Source organism: Erpetoichthys calabaricus, chromosome 14 (assembly GCF_900747795.2).
Source record: "Erpetoichthys calabaricus chromosome 14, fErpCal1.3, whole genome shotgun sequence".
Taxonomy (NCBI): domain Eukaryota; kingdom Metazoa; phylum Chordata; class Cladistia; order Polypteriformes; family Polypteridae; genus Erpetoichthys; species Erpetoichthys calabaricus.
This window is the reverse complement of record NC_041407.2, coordinates 19,062,501-19,084,147: the sequence shown is the minus strand read 5'-3', so window position 1 is coordinate 19,084,147 and position 21,647 is coordinate 19,062,501. Positions and strand designations below refer to the sequence as shown.

The window sequence follows — 21,647 nt, the reverse complement described above, 5'->3', positions numbered from 1 at the left end:
TATTTTCGGAGTAGGGCTTATATTGAGAGAATCCTGAAAAATCATGCTAGGGCTTATTTTCAGGGAAACACAGTAATAGCTAAGCTGTACCAATACCTCATCCAGATATTTCTTAAAGGGATTTCAAGGTTTCTGCTTCTATGATGTCTTCTAAGTGAAGCTAAACCATAAAAAGAACCTTCTGCTTGTAGGAGACAAACCAAGCCAAGAAATGAGGATTTATTACAAAAATAAATTAGATAAGTAACAAGGCACGCTCAAAAGAGAAAAAAAGGAGTAGCCTGGAAAGGCAATCCACAGAAAACAAGTCCCAATACACAAACCCAAAGTATAATCTAAAAAAAACCAGAATAAAAATAGTAAAAAGAAAAAAAAAAGAAATTCCACTCAGAAAGCAAAACTTCAAAAACTCAATCACAACTTCTAAGCGTAACATCAGATAGATAGATAGATAGATAGATAGATAGATAGATAGATAGATAGATAGATAGATAGATAGATAGATGTGAAAGGCACTATATAATAGATAGATAGATAGATGTGAAAGGCACTATATAATAGATAGATAGATAGATAGATAGATAGATAGATAGATAGATAGATAGATAGATAGATAGATAGATAGATAGATAGATACTTTATTAATCCCAAGGGGAAATTCACATCAGGGTGGCTTCCCTGCAGCACAGCTCTGGATAAGCGAGTTAACCACATGGGTGGATGGACAGATGAACAGATGAAGAGCGAGTCAGTTTATTATATACAGTACTAGGTGTGCCACCCATCTACTGTAAGTAACTCTGCCTTGCAAAGGTTGCTGGGTTAGGCTCCAGCTTCTCCTCCACATCTAAGACCTCAGTGTTAACTTCTGCAGAGTGTGTATTTTGGAATGCTTGTATATAAAATGCATTGCATTTATCATTCCAACAGATTGTGCATAATAAAAATTTGTTGTAATAAACTGCATTACTACAAATATCTGTGATGAACCATCTGTTGAAAAGACAGAGACAGATACACAGGCGCACAGATGCTTGACTTTTTGTTAACGTGGATAGCAGTGTGCATAACATCCACAGCCAGGCATTTGTATGAATGGAGAAAATATACTGAAAGTATTTAATGCAAAACGTGTTCATCGGGGCACCGGAGAGTGGTGACGTGTATCATGTCGGTTGGATGTGTGACAGGCCGAAGCCACTGGTTTTTGTCCAGTTTGGGGATAAAACTATTCACACATTGTAAGAAATGCACAGACAACTATGAAGTGTTGGGGAACCCAAAGACAAACCCCGTATAATATAAACACCTTCAAATAGGACTGCTTTAGGATGGCTGATGAGGCGGGTCCAGGCAGGCGGACACCGGACGTGACGTCAAGGACGGTAACGCCGTCAGTCTTCTGGTCTACAGAGTGAGGAAGAGACAAGTTGTCAGTCAATACTGCCCTCCTGTGTCAACCGAGTGGATTCTTCTTTGTGAAATCACAGAAAAAGCCCATGAAAACCCAAAACGTACTTGAATGTGGGACTCTAAATGGTAAAGCGCAATTATTAAACATTATGTAATGAGGGGTAATGCCTTATTAGGGGTTGTTTTGATGACTAATTTTATTATTAAACTAATTCTGCCAGATTTCATGTAGGGCCAGGGAATGCTTAAAAATATTTCCCATCTAAATTAATTGCGAGGAACAGATTCGCTCGTTTACTCTAAAAAATGAACTGCGTATACTTAAAGGGTATGCTGTACTTTAAGTCAGTTTAACTTAACATGAGCATTTTGCTGATATTATGCTGCTGTTTCTAGTTACATTGACATAATTATCTTAGATGTCATATTAACGCAATTCACCTATCACCCTTACAAATGCGGGTTCTTTAATGGCACTAAGAGAACGTTGAGATAGTTTTTTGAAAAACTTTCAAATATGAAAAACGAACGGAAATCTTTAAAGTACCTGGCAGGACCCAAACAGATCAAGAAAACCTGAAGTTACTCTTAGCCAGGAAGAGTCCTTTGAAGATCAGGAAGTCAACAGTATTTCATACATTTGTTACCATCGAGCCATTATTATTTACTTGATGGAGCCGGACATGACTATAAATAAATGAATGGTTCTTTCTGGTACGTCACATGGTTGGGTCTTGGGTTGGGAATCAAAAATATTCCCCTATGGAATCGCTCTGAGGAACGACTCTGGCACCTTTATTTTATTTTTAAGAGCTTACTTCAAAAAAAAACAAAAAAACGAATGCTCCAAACCTGTTATTCCTGTTTCCCCTTGTAACGAGTCGGACCCGATAGGATGAAACGGGCTGATCGCTACCTTCCTAAATGAACAGAGGACAGGCCAATATCACCTGCAGTACGTCCCCTTTTTGAAATAATCAGCTCTTACGCACACATGAATATATATATGCATGTCTTTGGATTGTGGGAGGAAACCGGAACACCCGGAGAAAACCTACGCAGACACGGTGAGAACATGCAAAGTCCACGCAGGGAGGACCCGGGAAGCGAACCCAGGTCTCATTTCTGCGAGGCAGCAGCTCTACCACTGTGCATCCCAAGAAACATTTATATGAAACAAAAATAAAATTAGGCAATACTAAATCTCACAGAATGAAATAAGGTCTGGTGGCCAAGAGGACAGAATTCCGGTAGTCTTAACGGAATGCAGGATTCATGTACCTGGAGACGATCTCAGACCTTCTCCTAGTTCCGTGGTCAAATCAGATGCTGTTCAGTTTAGTTAAGCTTTTCCCGTCTTTCTCCCTTTCCTTTTGAAAACGGCGCGATTTATGCAGATTCCATCAAAAAAAATAAAAAAATAAAAGACGGACGTCCTGCCTTCATGGGTGCCGCTGTCAATCACCTGACTACCCCAACACAGGATGGCCGCACAAGCGACCGGACAGACAGCGGCAGCGCTACACCTTATAAACAGCTGAATTCGTTGGTTTAACTTTATAAGTTTTATGCATGTCACTATCCTGTATTTCCATAAAGTGTGATATTTTGATATTATGAGCATGGGACAGGTGCTGTATAAACAAAATGCATCATTATTATTTTGCATTAAGAATCGACCCTTTTTTAACATGTCCCCGTGTGTTCCATAGGACCCCAGCATCTTTGTCCGGTTGGAAAGACAGTTAAAGAATTTTAGAATTTTTTTTTTCCGAATCCCATACACTCAAAAACATTTAGGCTCTGAACTAAAAAAAATACAATTTTAATTACAAAAACTTAACATTTCCTATTCAATTAAATGTAAAAGGCCCCATTTCACTCCCCTTTACTCACTGAACAAGAATCAAACTTTATGCAAAGTATTTATCCACCCATCCATTAGCCAACCCGTTAGATCCTACCTACAGGGTCACGGGGTCTGCTGGAGCCAATCCCAGCCAACACAGGGCGCAAGGCAGGAAACAAACCCCAGGCAGGGCGCCAGCCCACCGCAGCCAAGCATTATACATACTGTAATCTTAATCTAGTTCTAGTATGTAATCGCTGTTATTTTCATACTAAAATTTCCGTCTATAGGCCTATATTTTTTTTAAATATCACCTACTCAAATAATTTTTCAGATATATTTAATTTGTTGATCTCAAGTTTTTCCACCTAAATAAGTAAATCCTCCATAAAAATAATGTTAAACCACAGGTAAATGATTTCATTAAGGTGAACTGCAGGATATTTAACTGCATTGAGTGTAAACAATTCTATTCCATTTAAGTGTGTAGTGGTTATTATAAGGTTAAAAAGATATTTTGGTGCTGGCGCCCTGCCCGGGGTTAGTTTCCTGCCTTGCCGCCCTGTGTTGGCTGGGATTGGCTCCAGCAGACCCCCGTGTCCCTATAGTTAGGATATAGCGGGTTGGATAATGGATGGATGGATACTTTGGTTGATTGCATTTTTCATATAATCTTAAAATGAATTAAATTGTTGCTTTGCAAACAAACAACAAATATTTTCTGATGAATGGTCAAAAAGATTCATAAATCGGCTTTAACAACCCCGCAAAACCAGCGGCATTTGGAAAAAACAAAAAGTTTTACTAAAAAAAACGGGCGGTCCTTTATGCAAAAAATGCAAATATGGGTTAGCCATGCACATATAAACTTAAAGTCACATCAACTTAATTTAACTGGGTGCAGGGAAAACGACAAGGGTCTCGCTACAGCTTGCAATAGATCGGGTAATGCCCACAACGCCAGTCACAAAACGCCCTTTGATTGAAATAACCCTAATGGCCCTAATGTTAATCATAGTCTAATGTGATGGGTGTTACGTAACTGACGTTGAGGGCGTTTTGTGACGTTGGGGAATCACATGACTGACCTCATAGGTACTGCGGTCTACCTGTTGGGGAAAACGGGAATACCAGATTTTGAGGATTTAGAAAAGTGTTCATTTTGGGAGGGATTAGCATAAAATAAGAGAGCAATGACAACAGGCCCTGGGGCAGACTGTGCTGCTATTGGAAGGAAACAATCTGATTGCCTTGTCTCCACACAAATTAAGTGTGTTAGTGTGAGATTTAACAAAATCAAGTCAAAGTAACTAGCAAAAGTTAAGTAATGCCAGCAAACATAACCTTAGTTAAATACATAAGGTGGACATCCCCAGTAAATCGTGCAGGTTTTGTGTGTTGTGTGTTAAATTATTATTTTTTTTGATATGATGGCAAATTTGTTGCCCTAAAGCATCTTTTATCTTTGCTTCTTATACAACAGAGTCATTAACATTAAGATTACAAGAAAAGAGCAATTCTCCCAAATTAACTTTAAAAACTATTCCATATTTTGTACTGTTTGTGTGTTTCCAGTATAAAGCTATTCGGTTATTCATTTTAACCAATGCAGTATATAGCTTTACAAGAATCTCAATAACTTGCATTGAAAATGACTTTTTGTTCTGAGACGGACGGCTAAAGTCGTCTATGTGTGAATTGTATAATTTCATCAAGTTAAAATAAAATAAATATATTTATCAAACACCACTGGTTATATTTAAATCTTCACTTAGGGGTCTGCTGAAGGTAGCACAGGGCGCAAGGCTGACACAAACACTGGACAGGGTGCCAGTCCATCACTGGGCAAATACACACACACACACACACACACACACACACACACACATAATTGGGCCAATTTTGCATTGCCAATAAACCTAACCTGCATGTCTTTGGACTGTGGGAGGAAACCCCCGCAGACACCGGGAGAACATGCAAACTCCATGCAGGGAGGACCCGGGATGTGAACCTTGGTTCCTGAAAAAGACTGACTAATATTTAAATAGGATTTAAATAATGTATTTAAGGTGTAAGAACTTAATATTTAAAAGTGAATTACCTGTAAAGATTTATTTTTGAAGGCGGCGTTATCTCCTCTGAATTTCTCTTCACTCAGTAAGATGTTCGCTTTACGTTGCCGCTACTTGGCTCCTACTTCAGTGATTGGGATAAAATTCACACGCAAAAAGAAGGCAAACTGAAATATTTTCTTTATAATAACTTTATTTGGTCCCTATACTATATAAATCATTACGAGAGATAACCCAATTTATTATCAGAAGCTTTATAATTTCTACTTGAGGAGTTTGTTAGTTACTTTTACTTGAGCCGCTTTCCAGAACGGGTCTCTGCAAGTATGACGGTTTGCACTTTTTATAAAAAACTAATCGATTGCGTTGGTCAACCGCCTTCATCCACTTCGCCCATTCTAAGCCCACCGCGCCCGCTTGCCCCCTTCTCCTCTTCGGCGCTCTCGCCATTGATTTAACGCATCGGTGTTGCATGGCAACAGGGCTCCAGGGCGACAAAGACAACAACATGGCGTTCGCGTCGAGAGTGCCCCGGGACACGGCGCCGCTTATGAAAAGCACCAGGAAGGCTCAACATGAAAACGATTATTTGGTGAAAGAAGAAAGGGCGTCAATGTTCGTCCTCCTGCGGGACGAGAGGAGTGGGGGCAGAAAGGTTTGTGAGCCGGAGGAGGTTGGACGCATGCGCCTTTTAAACTGTCTGTGCGGCTGCGCTTTCTCCCGTTTAATTTTTTGCCATTGCATTTAGAAGTTTCAGAGTCTGAAAAGAAAAATCAAAATTATAAGCGGTATTTGCTTTGCTCTTATAGGTTATATTTAAATGTTATTTTTTAAAGGGAAAGAGGGTTAAAGACCCGAACATTTTTGGCTGTAAAGCCTTCATCACAGCCGAAACTTTTAATCTTTTAAACAAAACTTTTGCCAGTTTTTTTTTCTTTGCCGATGAACGCTGACGCATCCCAACACTAACAATATATTAAGGCACATTTAACCAAGGGATGCAAGTCCTTCCATGGGGTTATGAACCACCCAGTTGCAGGTTTCTGTCTGCCAGTCCTGACATTTTTTGAACTCCATTGCAGGCTATAAGAAGGGCAAAAGAAGCATGTCACGGGCACAATGCAGGACCAAGGGTGTCGCAATTTTAGCACGGGGTTGGGGCTTGTTGTTTTGCTGAAGTCAAAAAGCTGATAGAGCCCCTCGTGGATTTTTCTGTGGGTTGTTCTGGGTGGGTTTCATATGAGTCGTCCATGCACGTCAGAAAGTGTAATAGCAGGAAGTGGGTGGGCACTGGAGTAAGGCCATCTTATCGTGTATGGGCACAATGGAGCACTGGCTGGGGTCCTCAGGAGCATAGGGGCCCACAATGTTTCTAATGCCTACATATGTTTCTGTTTTGCTATCTAAACAGAAGTCCCAGCAGACTAGTTTGCCTGGGGGGTCTATGATGCTGTTAAGACCAGAGAGTATGAGAAAGTTTGGGGGGGATTTCTCTTGAAGATTTGGGTCTGAACACTTGAGATGAGGGGTTAAAGCCCCAGAAAACACCCAACCACCCCCCCAACGACACCACTGTGCAGGACCCAATGCTGACTGCAACATCATGCTGTAGCGGTCTGGTGCTGCTAGGATTCACACTGTCAAAAGTGATTTATTTATTTTTGTAGAAGAGATCCCAGGGACGCCCCCAGCCTTGGCCCGACCCGCACACACTCAAAAACAGAGACAAAACTGGGAACTAATGAAAATTAAGAATATAAAGAAATTAAATAATATAAATGAAACCAATAATACCACCCCTGTACCCCTACGGTGATATTACATTAAGCATATAAACACAAACAACTCCACACAGCAAAGTCTATGGAAACAAACACCAGATGAAATGAAGGTGACGATAGTGAGTCCAGAGATCTGCACGCTGAAAGGAATGAAAAAAAACAATCCTACCGGTAGCACTGTAAGGGTGAAGATGGATGGATGGTTCAGGAGCGCTCCTTTTCTTGTGGGGAAGCCAATGAATCCACAATCAATCCTCAGGTTGACAGAAGATGATCCAGACCCCAACAACAAAATACAATCCAGGACACAAAACTAATTACGGTTTAATCAACAGAAGGCAGTCTGACAGGTAAACGGAACACAAAATACAACAACAAAAAACACTTCTTTCCCCCTTGGCCACCTGACCTCCTTTTAAAACTCCTTTGACCACCTTTGACCCCAACAGCCCCAGCAGGGACTGCTGGGAGATGCAGTTCTCATGAATAGTAGCACTGCTACAATGCATTGGGTCACAGGGAGATGGAGCCTGGCCCAGTTGCATTGGGGTCCGGACAAGAATCAGCCCTGCCTAGGACAGGCACAGACTTGCACACCGACACAGGACCCGGTCTGAATCCATCCTTAACTTAATTTAGACTAATGGATATCTTTGGCATGGGCGGCACACTACAACAGTGGTTATGTTACTGCTGCTGCTTCACAGATTCCGAGTTCAAACCCTGTGCCCAGATGTAGAGTTTGCATGTCCGCCCCATTTCTGGGTGGATGTTACACTTGGTAATTCAGTTTTCCTCCTACATGTCCAAATATGTGCAGGTTAGGTTACTTGGTGTTTTGTAAGTCAGTCAAAGCGTGAATGTGTGTGTGTGTGTGTGGTTTGGTGCATTTATATGCCCTGTGATGGACTGGCACCCCTTCCAGTAGTGTTTCCCTGCCTTGTGCCAAGTGCTACAACTTTGAATTGAATTAAGAAGAGAACAACAACAACAATGTATGCCTTTGGAATGCGGGAGGAAAAACAACAGACAGGGGGAGAACATGCAAACTTCACGCCGGCCTTGAATTGAACCCAAATCCATGAACTTGTGAGGCAACAGCAATCATCGCATTCTGCTGTGAAAGACTGCCGTGCTAGCTATTATTTATTCCAGCAAAATGATCAATTAGTGACCGTTCCTGGCAATTTTTGCTCACCTTCTTATTTCTTTATCATTTAAAATGCTTTGTCTGACCCAATTGAGGTGGAGTGGTGGCTCTGAGGCTAAGGATCTGTGCTGGTATTCAGAAGGTTGCCGGTTCAAATCCCCATTACTGCCAAAAGAGATCCTTACTCTGCTGGGTCCTTGAGCAAGACCCTTAACCTGTAATTGCTCCAGGGGTGCTGTACAATGGCTGACCCTGCACTCTGAACCCAAGGGGTATGCGAAAACTAACAAATTCCTAATGCAAGAAATTGTATAAGGTGAAATAAAGAATAAAAATATGGCTGTATCAATATACCAGTATCATAGTTTTTAATGCACAGGACTCTTATTTCATATACTTTTCATTTTAGTAATTTAACAGCCATCTGGACAATCACCCTGTCCAAGGCCGCTTCCAGTGCTGCAGGGATCGGCTTCAATCCCCCGTGACAACAGAGGCACTATACACGTATGAGAATCGTACACAGTGGAGTGACAAGGCCCCTTCACTTTCTGCACACTTTATAGTGTAGATTTAATTTTAAATGGAAATGTTAGTCATTTTGGCTCATCAACCTACACTCATTAACCCTAAAGAACAAAATGAAAATGTGTTTTGGGAAAGCTGGAAAATTTATTAAAATCAAAACCTGAACAGAATAGTTCGGGTAACTTGGTTCCTAAGGCACAAAGTCTACTGACGCTCAGGTCCGAATTTAAAAAAAATTGTCTACATTGCTCTTGAACTATCAACCGTTTGATTGAAAATCCAACAAACTAACCACTTGATCAGCACCGCTCAGTTTCCATATATGTGTGTTGGTTAAAGCCGTATATATCTCTGAATTATAATAAAAAAATCTTGGGAAGAAAAACGAGATGTGATTTTCTCAGAGAGATACTTTCACGTCCTGCAAGATGAGACTTTGTGGCAAAAGATTTAACCACGCCTGGGCCGGAAATAAAAAAGACAAAGAGTAGATGACAAAGTAGACGTCGTAAAGAATTCAAAAAACTTTGGTGTGATACACATGCAGAGCAGGTTAGAGATAACAGAAGTATGAAAATTCAAAAGTCTCAAAAAAATGATAGTAAAGATCGCATTTACGCTAACAAATGGAAATTATTAAATAACGGAACAGCAAAAAGAGATTGAACATATTGTTCAGATTTAACTTTAAGTCAGAGACTTGTAGATCGTCTAATTCGTGTTGCTATCAGGGACAAGTAGTGTTTCTTCCCATTGAAGAGGCATATCAGTGAGAATTCAAAGATTTGTTGTTAGGTGAAAGTGAAATCCACATACGCAAGAGAAAATTTCAAGCCCCGCAAGACAAGACTTAATGCAAAGAGATTTGGAAAAGTCCTGCCCACATCTAAAACATTTACCACCACGCACACGGTTCAATCATTTCTCATTTGTGCGAATGGTATTGTCAGACACAGTTCGTGTAGAGAGAAAGAAACGATATTCACTCACGGGCAGTTATATGTTGCATTGTCACGATGTAATTCCAAACACGGAATCAAAATTCAATGCGATATTGATGAAAAGGTAAAAGCAAAAAGAGATCGAATATATGGACAGAGGTGATATGACAGAAGTATGTAGATATTGTTTGGCTTAAAACTTTAAGTCAGAGACTTGTAGATTGTTTAATTTGTGTTGCCATCAGGGAAAAGTAGTGTTTCTTCCCAATGAAGAGGCGTATCCACGAGAATTAAAAGTTTTGTTGTTTGGTGAAATGAAATGCACATACGCAAAGGGGGGTTTGGCCCCTAGTATATATATATATATATATATATATATATATATATATATTATATATATATATATATATATATATATATATATGTATGGGTTGAAATAGTTTACTGTCAAATAAATGCAAAGAGTACGCGACACTGCACTCCGAGGTTCGATTCCCGAGAGGGAGTATCTATACTAATAAAAGGCAAAGCCCTCACTGACTGACTGACTGACTGACTCACTCATCACTAATTCTCCAACTTCCCGTGTAGGTAGAAGGCTGAAATTTGGCAGGCTCATTCCTTATAGCTTACTTACAAAAGTTAGGCAGGTTTCATTTCGAAATTCTACGCGTAATGGTCATAACTGGAACCTGTTTTTTGTCCATATACTCTAATGGAGGAGGCGGAGTCACGTATCGCGTCATCACGCCTCCTACGTAATCACATGAACTGAAAACAAGGAAGAGATTTACAGCACGAGTCAAACGCGGGAACGAAGGTAAATAACGTTAATTGTTGAGTGTCTTTTAATACTGTGTAAGCATACATATTAACACATGTGCAATTAAACGTGTGCATTTATGGGGTGATTTCTTAGGCTTAAAAGCTCGCCTTTTATTAAAAAGGTAAATGCAAACTGTTTTCATTCTGAAGGGCACAAACCACGTTAGATTTCATGCTCAAGAGTAAGCTCAGCACACAGCTTGGTCATATTATAACCGGAGGGGCGAACTGACAACGTGGTATACAAAGAGATCCTTAACAAATAATTATTGATTCATTTTCCCTCAGTTTAAAAAGGTTTACTTTTCTTCTTAATAAAAATTTTAAAGCAGTACTTCGCCGCTGCAAAGCGCAGGTATTTTGATATATATACTGTATATATATATGTAGATATGTGTGTATATATATATATATATATATATATCCGTCCATCCATCCATTGTCTCCCGCTTATCCGAGGTCGGGTCGCGGGGGCAGCAGCTTGAGCAGAGATGCCCAGACTTCCCTCTCCCTGGCCACTTCTTCTAGCTCTTCCGGGAGAATCCCAAGGCGTTCCCAGGCCAGTCGAGAGACATAGTCCCTCCAACGTGTCCTGGGTCTTCCCCGGGGCCTCCTCCCGGTTAGACGTGCCCGGAACACCTCACCAGGGAGGCGTCCAGGAGGCATCCTGATCAGATGCCCGAGCCTGTAAATATATATATGTATATATATATGTATATATATATATATATATATATATATATATATATATATATATATGTCAATGTATGTATGTATATATGTATGTCTAAATATATGTAGATATGTATATATACTGTATATATATATGTAGATATGTATATATATATATATATGTGTATGTATGCATGTATGTATGTCTAGATATATATATATATGCAGATATGTATATACTGTATATGTGTATATATATGTAGATGTGTGTATATATATGTAGATGTGTGTATATATATGTAGATATGTGTATATATGTAGATATGTAAATATATATGTATATATATATGTCTGTGTATATATATATATATATATATATATATATATATGTGTGTGTGTGTGTATGTATGTATGTATGTGCGTATATATATATATGTATGTGTATGTATGTGTATGTATGTATGTGTATATGTATATATGTATATGTGTGTGTGTATGTATGTGTGTATATATATGTTGATATGTGTATATATATATATATATATATGTGGATGTGTATATGTATATATATATGTAGATATGTGTATATGTAGATATGTATATATATGTATATATGTATATGTATATATATGTTTATGTGTGTGTGTGTGTATATTATATATATATAAAAGACAGCAACACTCATAACAATGACAACACAATTACATTGACAATCATGTTACGTTATTTTTAAAATGTTTCCTTTTCTTTTTCATAACCTCTTTAACACACACCTTCTCCGCTGCGAAGCGCGGGTATTTTGCTAGTATATATATATACCAGGGTGCTCCAGCTCCCCAACACAACAGGCCCAGATTCTAGTTCAGTACCACACACGTGGGAAACGCTTTCCCTTTGTTCCGCACCACCAATGCACAATACACAGCACAGTTCAACACAATAAAGCACTTTTCTTTGCCTTCTCTCTCTCTCTTCCTCTCTCTTCCACCTCCACTCCTTCCTCAAGCTTTATCCTCTTCCTCCCTACTCTGGCTCTTCGAATGGTGTGAGGTGGCTCCTTTTATAGAGCACAGAGAAGTGCCCCAGGCATCCCATGATCTCTGCCTGGGTGTACTTCCGGGTGTGGAGGCAGTACTGCAGAGGAGGGCTCAGCCGTTCCCATGGCTCCCTGATAGTGGCCATGGGACCCAGAAGGGTTGAGCTTCCATGCTCCAAACCTGTGGTACCACAGTAAGCCAGGGGGACTGCCCTCTGTCGTCCCAGGGGGAGATACTACCCCATACAAGCTCTTTCCCCTGGTCCTTCTGTTATGAAGGCATCCCAGCTGGGTAAGTGTCCCGGCCATCCATTATAATATAAAATAAGGAAATGAGAAATTTAAATTTGATGTTATTAATGGGTCAAAACTAATAAAATATCGCGAAAAATAATTGATTGTAAAATTTGCCCCGGACAAACAGAGAGGGGCAAGTTGAATAAAATCGTGTCATAATAAAAAAGTGGTTCTGCAGACTGTGGCTCTGACCGTATTGATCAAGCAGACATCAACACTTTTAAAATAGCCAGCCTGTGCCCATCTCATGGTGATTTATTTGTGTGGTGTGAGCTATAAAATAATGGGTTTGAAATAAACTTTACAGATTACAGTGGCATATTTCAAACAACCTTGTACAGCATATCCCATCAGTCATTTTCACAAAGGTTTGAAAGCCCAGACACTGCTTGGCAGCAGAGGCACGGCATACTAATGCCAACTATATCGACTTCTGCAGTTGTCAATCTCCTCTGTATGCCTTAGCGTCAATAGGACCTTTCACGGGAACCAGCGAGCTGAGCCCAAACCCTTGTATTACCCCTCCTTCACCAACCTTTACAGTAAGCACCATGCAGTCCGGAAGATAGCGTTCTCCTGGTATCTTCCAAGCCCAGATTTGTTCATTACACTGCCAGGTGGTGAGGCGTGATTCCTCCCTCCAGAGAACAAGTTTCTATTGCTCCAATGGGCGGCGTGCTTTACACCACTCCAGCCGACGCCTATTATTGTGCACACTGACCTTAAGATGGTGTGTTGCTGCTTGGCCATGGAATCCCATTTCCTAAAGATCCTGTTGCACAGTTCTTGCACTGATGTTGCTTCTAGAGACAGTGTGGAACTCTTATTGTGAGGGATACAACTCTGGATAGTTGATTTTGACACGCCATGTGTCACACGTTTGTGTGGTCTCCCACTTCATTACTGGGTTGTTGCTTCTCCTCAACATTTCTGCTTAACAGTTGACTCGGAGCAGATCTAGCAGAGGAAAAATTTCACGTGTTCAACTTGTGACAGTGCCACATTTGAAGCCACTGAGACCCATTCTACTGTTAGCTTTTGTCAATAGAGATTGCATGGCTATGTACGTGATGTTACGGGTTTGGGAGGAACACCTAAACTCAATCATTTAGAGGGGCGGCCATATTGTGGACATGTGATTAAGGGACAGGCTAGCGGAAGGGGTAATGCGAGGAAGAGAGATGTCCTGTGCTTTACTGACACCTTCAGGACGAGGGGTGATGACAGATGGAGGTTTAGACCTTTTCTTCCTCTATGGGTTCCAAGATGGCATGGGTGTCAGAGCGGGCCGTGGATGAACCTATGGCAGTCCTGGATCATCATCCCCTCTTAGCTCAAGACGACTCCTGTCAACACGATTAATGTGTGGGGTCTGGCAGTATGGAATGGTACTAAAATGCTATTTCTGGGCATGTCATCACAGTGTGTCACCATGAATGATGTATAAAACAACATGAGCAGCTGGAACCCTGGTGCAAGAGACAGCAGCTTTTTCTTGGTCACAAGATGAGACACAAGTGCACACTTTTACTATTTTGGCACCGCCTGATTGCAGAATGGGAAATGGGATTTGGCACTGAAATCTGACACAAGACGCTTTGTTTCATTCCGACGTTATCAGTTCTCTTAACCCAGGAATGTGAAGCGACAGCTTTGGCGAGTTCCCCCATGAGAGAGAGAGCCTGTAACAGAATTTGAGGGCGGACATTGACTTTTTTTTTTTTGCCAATGTCTTTGTCCAAGACCTCGGCGCCTAGGAGACGAAATCCTGCACGGATTTGCCAAAGAGGACACTGGCATTCACATTCAAATGAGTTGTAAATGGCCTGTGACCGGGGCCGAGGAGGAAGTGGTCTGTCGTCATGACAACCCCCGTGTGAAAGGGAAACAGCAAACTGTTAAGGTGATAAAAAATGCAAAGTTTCAGAATGCATGCAAAACGCCACTTAAACACACACACACATTTACACACTCATAGGAAGGTGAAGCACAGGGAATTCCTACTGTGACTGTTTATTTCAAAGTGAAACAAGACTTCCCAATAACTGGCAATCAAAGCAAACGTTCAGCCACCATTCTATCAAGTATATTCAACTATGTGAGTCATCATTGGCACCTTGCAGGACTGGCTTTCTTTAAAGTTACCCATTGTTGCCCACATCTTAATGCATAATTCGCCTGCCTCCTCACTCACTCACTCACTCACTCACTCACTCACTCACTCACTCACTCACTCACTCACTCACTCACTCACTCACTCACTCACTCACTCACTCACTCACTCACTCACTCACGTCCGTCTGAAGCCAAATGCACAGTCGCCTTCTGCGCAGCTGCCTGATAAACCTTACGAGACCGACATCCAACCCCAACATCGCGGCAGGCGGCGGATTTACAGCAGCAAAAATTCAAAGAGAAAGGCGACTTCGATTAATGCTCTAGAGACCTGAAAGGCGATTTCGACTACAGCTCAAGGCCTAATTACACATTCTGATTCAATTACGCATTCATTCAATACACCTATATCAGGTTTGTGGTGCTTATACTTATTACTATTCCATATTGTACTGGAACATTCATCATTCAATATTATACTATAGGCCTGGAAAATTCATCAACTAACAGTACAAGCCTGTACAGTAATGAGTAAAGCGGACTACAATCATTACAAAACAACTTCTTCGTTGCTTATCATTTGTTCTTCATACACTGCTGACACAAACTCGTGCCCATTTCATCTTATGTTGTCGAAACGGGCTCTTTGTCTAATCTTCAATAAACTCCATACTTGTTCAAGCCACCTTGCATCTATTGTTGGTTTGAACGAAACAGGTCATTGAGTTCCAATCTGATTTGTTATCTCAAGAGTTTCAGCTCTGCATACAAACACATGCAGAGGAACACACAGTGTGACAGCAGAGACACATATATTTTTTATTATACTTTATTAATCCCGAAGGAAATTGTTTTTTTTCACAAATCCCTTGGGGTCAGAGTGTAGGGTCAGCCATTGTACAGCACCCCTGGAGCAATTGAAGGTTAAGAGCCTTGCTCAAGGGCCCAGCAGAGTAGCATCTCTTTTGGCAGTGATGGGGATTTGAACCGGCAACCTTTGGGATACCAGCGCAGATCCTTAGCCTCAGAGCCACCACTCCGCCCTAATATATGAGCACACATTCAAATAGACGGGCCTATGTAGGGACACACATACAGACACACTTGGGGAGGTCATCAGGCTGGCTGATTTGTGCTTTCCGATCATTATAATGATGTATTTTTAATCCGTTCTTGTTAGGATCGTGGCACTGGAGAGTGGCGACACGTTGGTGGGACATGCAAGCAAGAATTTCACTTTGTGCAAGTGACGGCACGACTGCTACAGCTGTTACTGCTACTCTGATATTCTGCGTGGTTGTCATCTGAGGGAACACACATGTCCACCAAAGAAATGTTAGGGCGGCAACCAGGTTTGCCCCTTTTAATAACTAATAAGTCGTAGTAGAAACAAAGGCCTGGTGGGCTCTGGCTTTGAAGCAAGGCTTCGTGGCACGATCACAATGGTCACAGTGGTCTGTTCGTTATGGAATGAGACAATCAGGGCCAGTGCCACCATTAAGGCGAGTCCGGCGGAGATCACAGGGGTTACAGCTGCACAGGTTAGGTACCGAACAGTCGGTTGGCACACTGATAGGCTTGGCCTAGGGTGCAAAATAACCTAGCACTGACACTGGAGACAATCAGGGTTGCCAGGTCCTGAAAATATTCCCTGCCCAATGACAGCCGAAAACCCACCTAATGGCTCTGTGAACTATCCCATTGAATGATGCTGTTGACGAACGGTTGGGGGTTGTTGGGAGTTTTGGTGCTGTCGACATCCGTATTGGGGCCCCCTCGGAGTTTTGCCGCTCTTGATGGTGGGCCTTTGTTTATGGTATCTCGACTTATTGGTTTTTAAAAAGGGGTTGCCTCCCTGACATTTCCTTTGGGGATGTGTGTGTTCCCTGCTTTGATGGCCACACAGTAGATTAGAGTAGCAGTAACAGCAGCAGCAGTCGTGTCATCACATGCACAGAGTAAAGTGAAATTCTTACTTGCATGTACCACCAACATGGCACCACTCTCCAGAATGTATTAAAATATGTCATTATAATGAATGAAAAGCACAAATCCACCTGCCTGGTGTACTCCCTGAGTGTGTCTTGTCACACACGCGCGTGGGGAGCAGCTAACGAGCTCAATGACGTAGGATAGCACAAAGAAAGTGGGTTTTGTACAAGGCACTGACATCTCTCTCTCTCTCATTCAACAGAAAAGGGGAAGAATAAAACGTACCGTGAGAAGACTGGCAGACGATTCCACACACCTGTTAAACCCATCACTTCCGGCCTCACCATTCCATGTCATTTCCGCTCGACCTTCTTCCCAGCCTGCCAGTCTCATTATATAAACGTCACTCATGCATTGCAATTTGTCCGCTGTATGATTCGTTATTTTGGTCAATGCATAAGCCAGGAAAGGCTATTTTGGACCTGACAGTACACGGGGCTCTCACCACAAACCTTTATGAGCGTGTTATCTCAAGGTCTTTTTCACAGTATCTATACATAAGCTTGGAGTTTTGCCCTCACGTACCCTTTGAAAAAAGCACAAAAAACTGCACACCACCAAATCAAACTCTTTCCCCGCACAATGCTTCCAAAAATCGCCCAAGTTGGTGTGAAAGCTGTACATCTGGCCACTCTGGATCTCTGTCTCAGTTTTATTGTGACTGGACCGAAAGGGGCGGAGTCAGGTGTACTCACTGGGCGGTTCTTCTGAGCTGTGGGTGGAAAAAGAGACAATGCCATCAGTGACAGCGCCCCCTTGTGTTCTGGAGTGGTAGTGCTTACCTCTGATGAGCCTGGAAAGTGACCTTCTGATGCGTGACAGTGCATATAAACTCTTGAAGGAATAAACAACATTTAAATAAAGAACATCTTTAAACGAGAATGTAGCTATCACTATAGTCTGGTCTCTTTCATACTATATCTCAATATTAAGTCAAAGACACTAAATGTGCAAGTAAAGTTTTCAATTGTGACGTCAAGTAGCAGAGCAGCTCCGTGTTGCTCAGACCTGCAGCTCACAATTTCACTGTGCTCTGTACGGGACAGCTAGCTGACTACTGCAACGAATACTGCTGATGGGTACATGCAGTGTAGTGCGCTCTGTCCAGGCTGTAACATTAGATATAATGAAGTAAAACACAGTGATGGCTGGGATCATCATGAAAAAACAGTGGGCAAGTGGATGTGTATCGGAACTCATGTATCTGATGGACAGCTAAAACAGATGGATACTTACCATACAGGGATGCACAAAATTCCAGAGAACTGGACTTCCAAGTAGCTGTATCAAGAGTATTCATACAGGTAGACAAGCAGTGACAGTGGTAATGGTGGTGGTCTTGTCCCGTGTGCAGAATACACTGAAATTATTTCTAGCATGTCAAGCTCACATGCAATATGTCACCACACTTGTCTCTATATATGTAAAATCCAACATCTGTCTGTCTGTCTGTACGCTTTTCACGAGAGAACTGCTTAACGGATTTAGATCGGGTTTTTTTCTAGAATTTGCTTGAACATTCCAGTTGATTTTGCGACTTTTCCCTCATCGCGTATTATAGTATAGTATTGCAGTACTGATTTATTTGAGTGAATCTGAGAGAGACGCAGCGGGCTGAGGGGAGCAGGGCGGCACCCTTCTCACTCACTCACGTGTCTGCCTTGGGGCGTATCTTTCATCCACTTAGCTAGCGAATGAGAGAACTACTTGACGGATTTAGATTTTTTCTAGAATTTGCTTGAACGTTCCAGTTCATTTTGCGACTTCTCTCATCGCGCTAAGAAACATAGTTCGCTTGCAGGTGCGATATATTCGCGCTAATCCGAGACAGAGGCTGTGGGCAGAGGAGATGGGGGAAGCATGACATCTGGAGGGGAAAGCCGGGCAGGACCCTCCTCGCGGTCCTGTTTCACTTCTACATGGGCTGAGCCACGGGGGGTGGCTAGTATACCCATATATTGATGTAGAAAACTTAAGAGAAATGGACTTCCATCCAGGCATATTATAAAGGCTATCCAGATGTGTAGTGGTGGTGGTCTTGTTATATATACAGAGTACAGTGAACTTCTTACTTGCATGTTCAATTGACTTGTGACATGTCACCACTCTAATATACTCATATATTGATGTAGAAAGCTTAAGAGAAATGGACTTCCATCCAGGCATATTATAACGGCTATTCAGATGTGTAGTGGTGGTGGTGGTGGTCTTCTTACAGTGAACTTCTTACTTGCATGTCCAACTGACATGTGACTTGTCACCACTCTCATATACCCATTGTAACAAAGGCGCTATATTGCGCATGACCCGACACAGACAGACACCGGAGGCATGTATAAAATTAAATAAACTTTTATTTTTCTTCACCTGTGGGGCACGTCTTCCCCGTGTCCCACAGGTACAACACAGTCCCAAAGCACACAAAAGCACCAACACACACAGTATCCTTTGCACCACCACTCCTCTCCGTCAAGCTTTGTCTCCCTCCTCCCGACTCTGGCTCCCTGAGTGGTGGCTGCTGGCCCCTTTTATAGTCCACCCAAAAGGGCTCCAGGTGCTTGATTGCCGAGTTCCGGCTGCACTTCCGGCGAAAACAATGCCCATGAGGGCTGGCTCAGTAGTCCCAGCTGCAGCACCCCCTGGCGGCGCCTGCGAGACCCAACAGGGCTGCACCCAACTCCAACTCCCATGGAGCCTTGCGGGAAACCGAGGCATCGCTCCAACCCAGGGGGGGTTGCCATCTAGCATCCAGGAGGAGGTATTGCAAAGTCCACAGCTGCTCCCCCTGAACATATAGCGAAGGGGCGTCCCGGCCGTCCGCCATGCCATATATGGATGCACAATGTTGTAGAGAAATGGACTGGTGCTGGCGGTGGTGGTCTTGTCATATATGCAGAGTACAGTGAAATTCTTACTTGCATGTCCAGGTTGCCATACAACACATTAGTGCTTTCCGGTCCCATAATAAATGAGAAAATAATCCATCCATCCATTTTCCAACCTGCTGAATCCGAACACAGGGGTCTACTGGAGCCAATCCCAGCCAACACAGGGCACAAGGCAGGAACCAATCCCAGGCAGGGTGCCAACCCACCACAGGATACACACAAACACACATCAAGGCCAAGTTAGAATCACCAATCCACCTAACCTGCATGTCTTTGGGAGGAAACCGGAGCACCCGGAGGAAACCCACGCAGACACGGGGAGAACATGCAAACTCCACACAGGGAGGACGCGGGAAGCGAACCTGGGTCTCCTAACTGCGAGGCAGCAGTGCTACCACTGTGCCACCGCGCCGCCCTGAGAAAATAATAAAATACAGAACTTCATTTTATTTTGCAGAATACAGACCTCAGGCACACACGGTCCCACCTGCTCTGAGGCCCACTAATGGAGAGTCAGGTGGATTCATGCAGATGAGGCTGACAGCTGATCAGAGAGACAGACATGTCCACATTCTCACACATGCACATGCTTACGGATTGTCATTTGCACACATATGGACGCACATTGCTACCGATGGACATAATGTGGACAGACGTTCAGACACACGGGCATGTGCACTGACTCAGGCACTGACAGACAGATACAAGATTTTACAAAGAAATGGAGGCGCACATTTCTACTGTTGGACATGTACGCACACAGTCTGAACGAAAACAGAATTCTGAGACACCCAGTCTGATGGATATTTAGACAGAAATGCATATGCACATATACAGACACACTTTCAGACACCTCTCCACGTACACACACATATGGACAGACACACACACATTCAGGCGCACACACTAATGGGTATTGAGGCAGATGGACACACGACACACACACAGAGCTTTTAGCATTTCTAAGGAAGGCTGCCTTTTGAAAGCCCGCTCCTCAGGGGGGCCTGCTCGTCATCCTGCCGCGGCCGCGTCTGGGGAGTGGTAGCTCCCAGGCTTGGAGTTTGCTTGCCTGGTAGCCAAGGCAGGAGAGGGTGTAACACAAATAGGAGCGAGAGACAATAGCAGCATTGTGACAAGAACATGGAGGCCAACAAGCAGGGAGGGAAAACAAAACAGCCGGTGCCCCAGAAAGTCGGCAACAGCCTGTATCACCATCTGCTGGATAAGAGGGCACTGCTGAACCCCAAGGAGGAAATGGTCAGTGCGAACAGGGGACAGGGTGGGCTAGCAGTACTGGGGCCGGAGCATTCAGTATGATTTCGTGTGGGGCTTTAGACTGGAAACAAATCAGAGCTGGCTTATTGTACACAGTGTGGGTGGGCGCCTGAGCTGGGGACAGGAGAATGTGACATTAGGGTAAGGGAATTGGATTTGGAGCACAAGCAGTGCCATTTGTGTTTCTAGTAGCATGTGTGAGCCAGGCTGTGTCTCGAGCAGATCAGGAGTAGACTGTCTACTGTTCAGAAAAGTCAGGTGTCATGAGTGAAGTGAGCAGGGTGTGGACAGTATAAATCGTCCTCTTCAGATGCTCTAGTCATTTCTATACAGTCTCGTTGAATCTCAGGGAAGAAGTAGGGATGGACTGGTATGGGAAAAAAAAATCAGGTGGCTTTTTGAGGGCACATTTAGTTGTAGGAATGGAAGTTAGGATTAGGGATGCTGTGCTCTAAGTGGTGTCCTCCTCCAGTAAAGAATGAATTCAGATTTTGTGTGGTCACCCCATGCCTTAGATTCAGAGAATACGGGGAGTGTACCTCACCTCTGTCTCCGGAAAAGTCCCCACTATGTCTTCTAAGAATAGTCCCAATGGCTGGCTCTAAAGTTCTTGTTAATTCCACCTTTGTTGCCAGGGGCAGAGTAGCCTTTGTGTGAGGTGATGTGAGGTGAGCCTCAGTCCTCCATGACTTGCTACAAGTGTGTGTGTGTATTTTCATAATGAAAAGCTGTGGGTACCATAAGGTTATTTGTAACTAAGGATGCTGTAAAGACTGGCACCCTATCCAGGGATTGTTCCTGCCTTGAGCCCAA

General features: G+C 42.7%; 1 protein-coding gene across 2 annotated transcripts in view; it reads left to right on the top strand.

Moving 5' to 3' along the window:
* Positions 1-5,823: 5,823 nt before the first annotated feature.
* Positions 5,824-21,647, top strand: part of LOC114665073 (testis-expressed protein 47) — a 38,748-nt gene continuing 22,924 nt past the window's right edge. The window contains exon 1 of one of the 2 annotated variants that reach the window (XM_028819447.2): positions 5,824-5,989. In XM_028819447.2, coding sequence (XP_028675280.1) covers positions 5,843-5,989 — 147 coding nt within the window. In that variant the 5' untranslated portion in view covers positions 5,824-5,842. Of the gene's footprint in view, positions 5,990-20,512; positions 20,817-21,647 lie in introns of those variants that run through there. The other variant, XM_028819448.2, reaches the window with a different exon arrangement.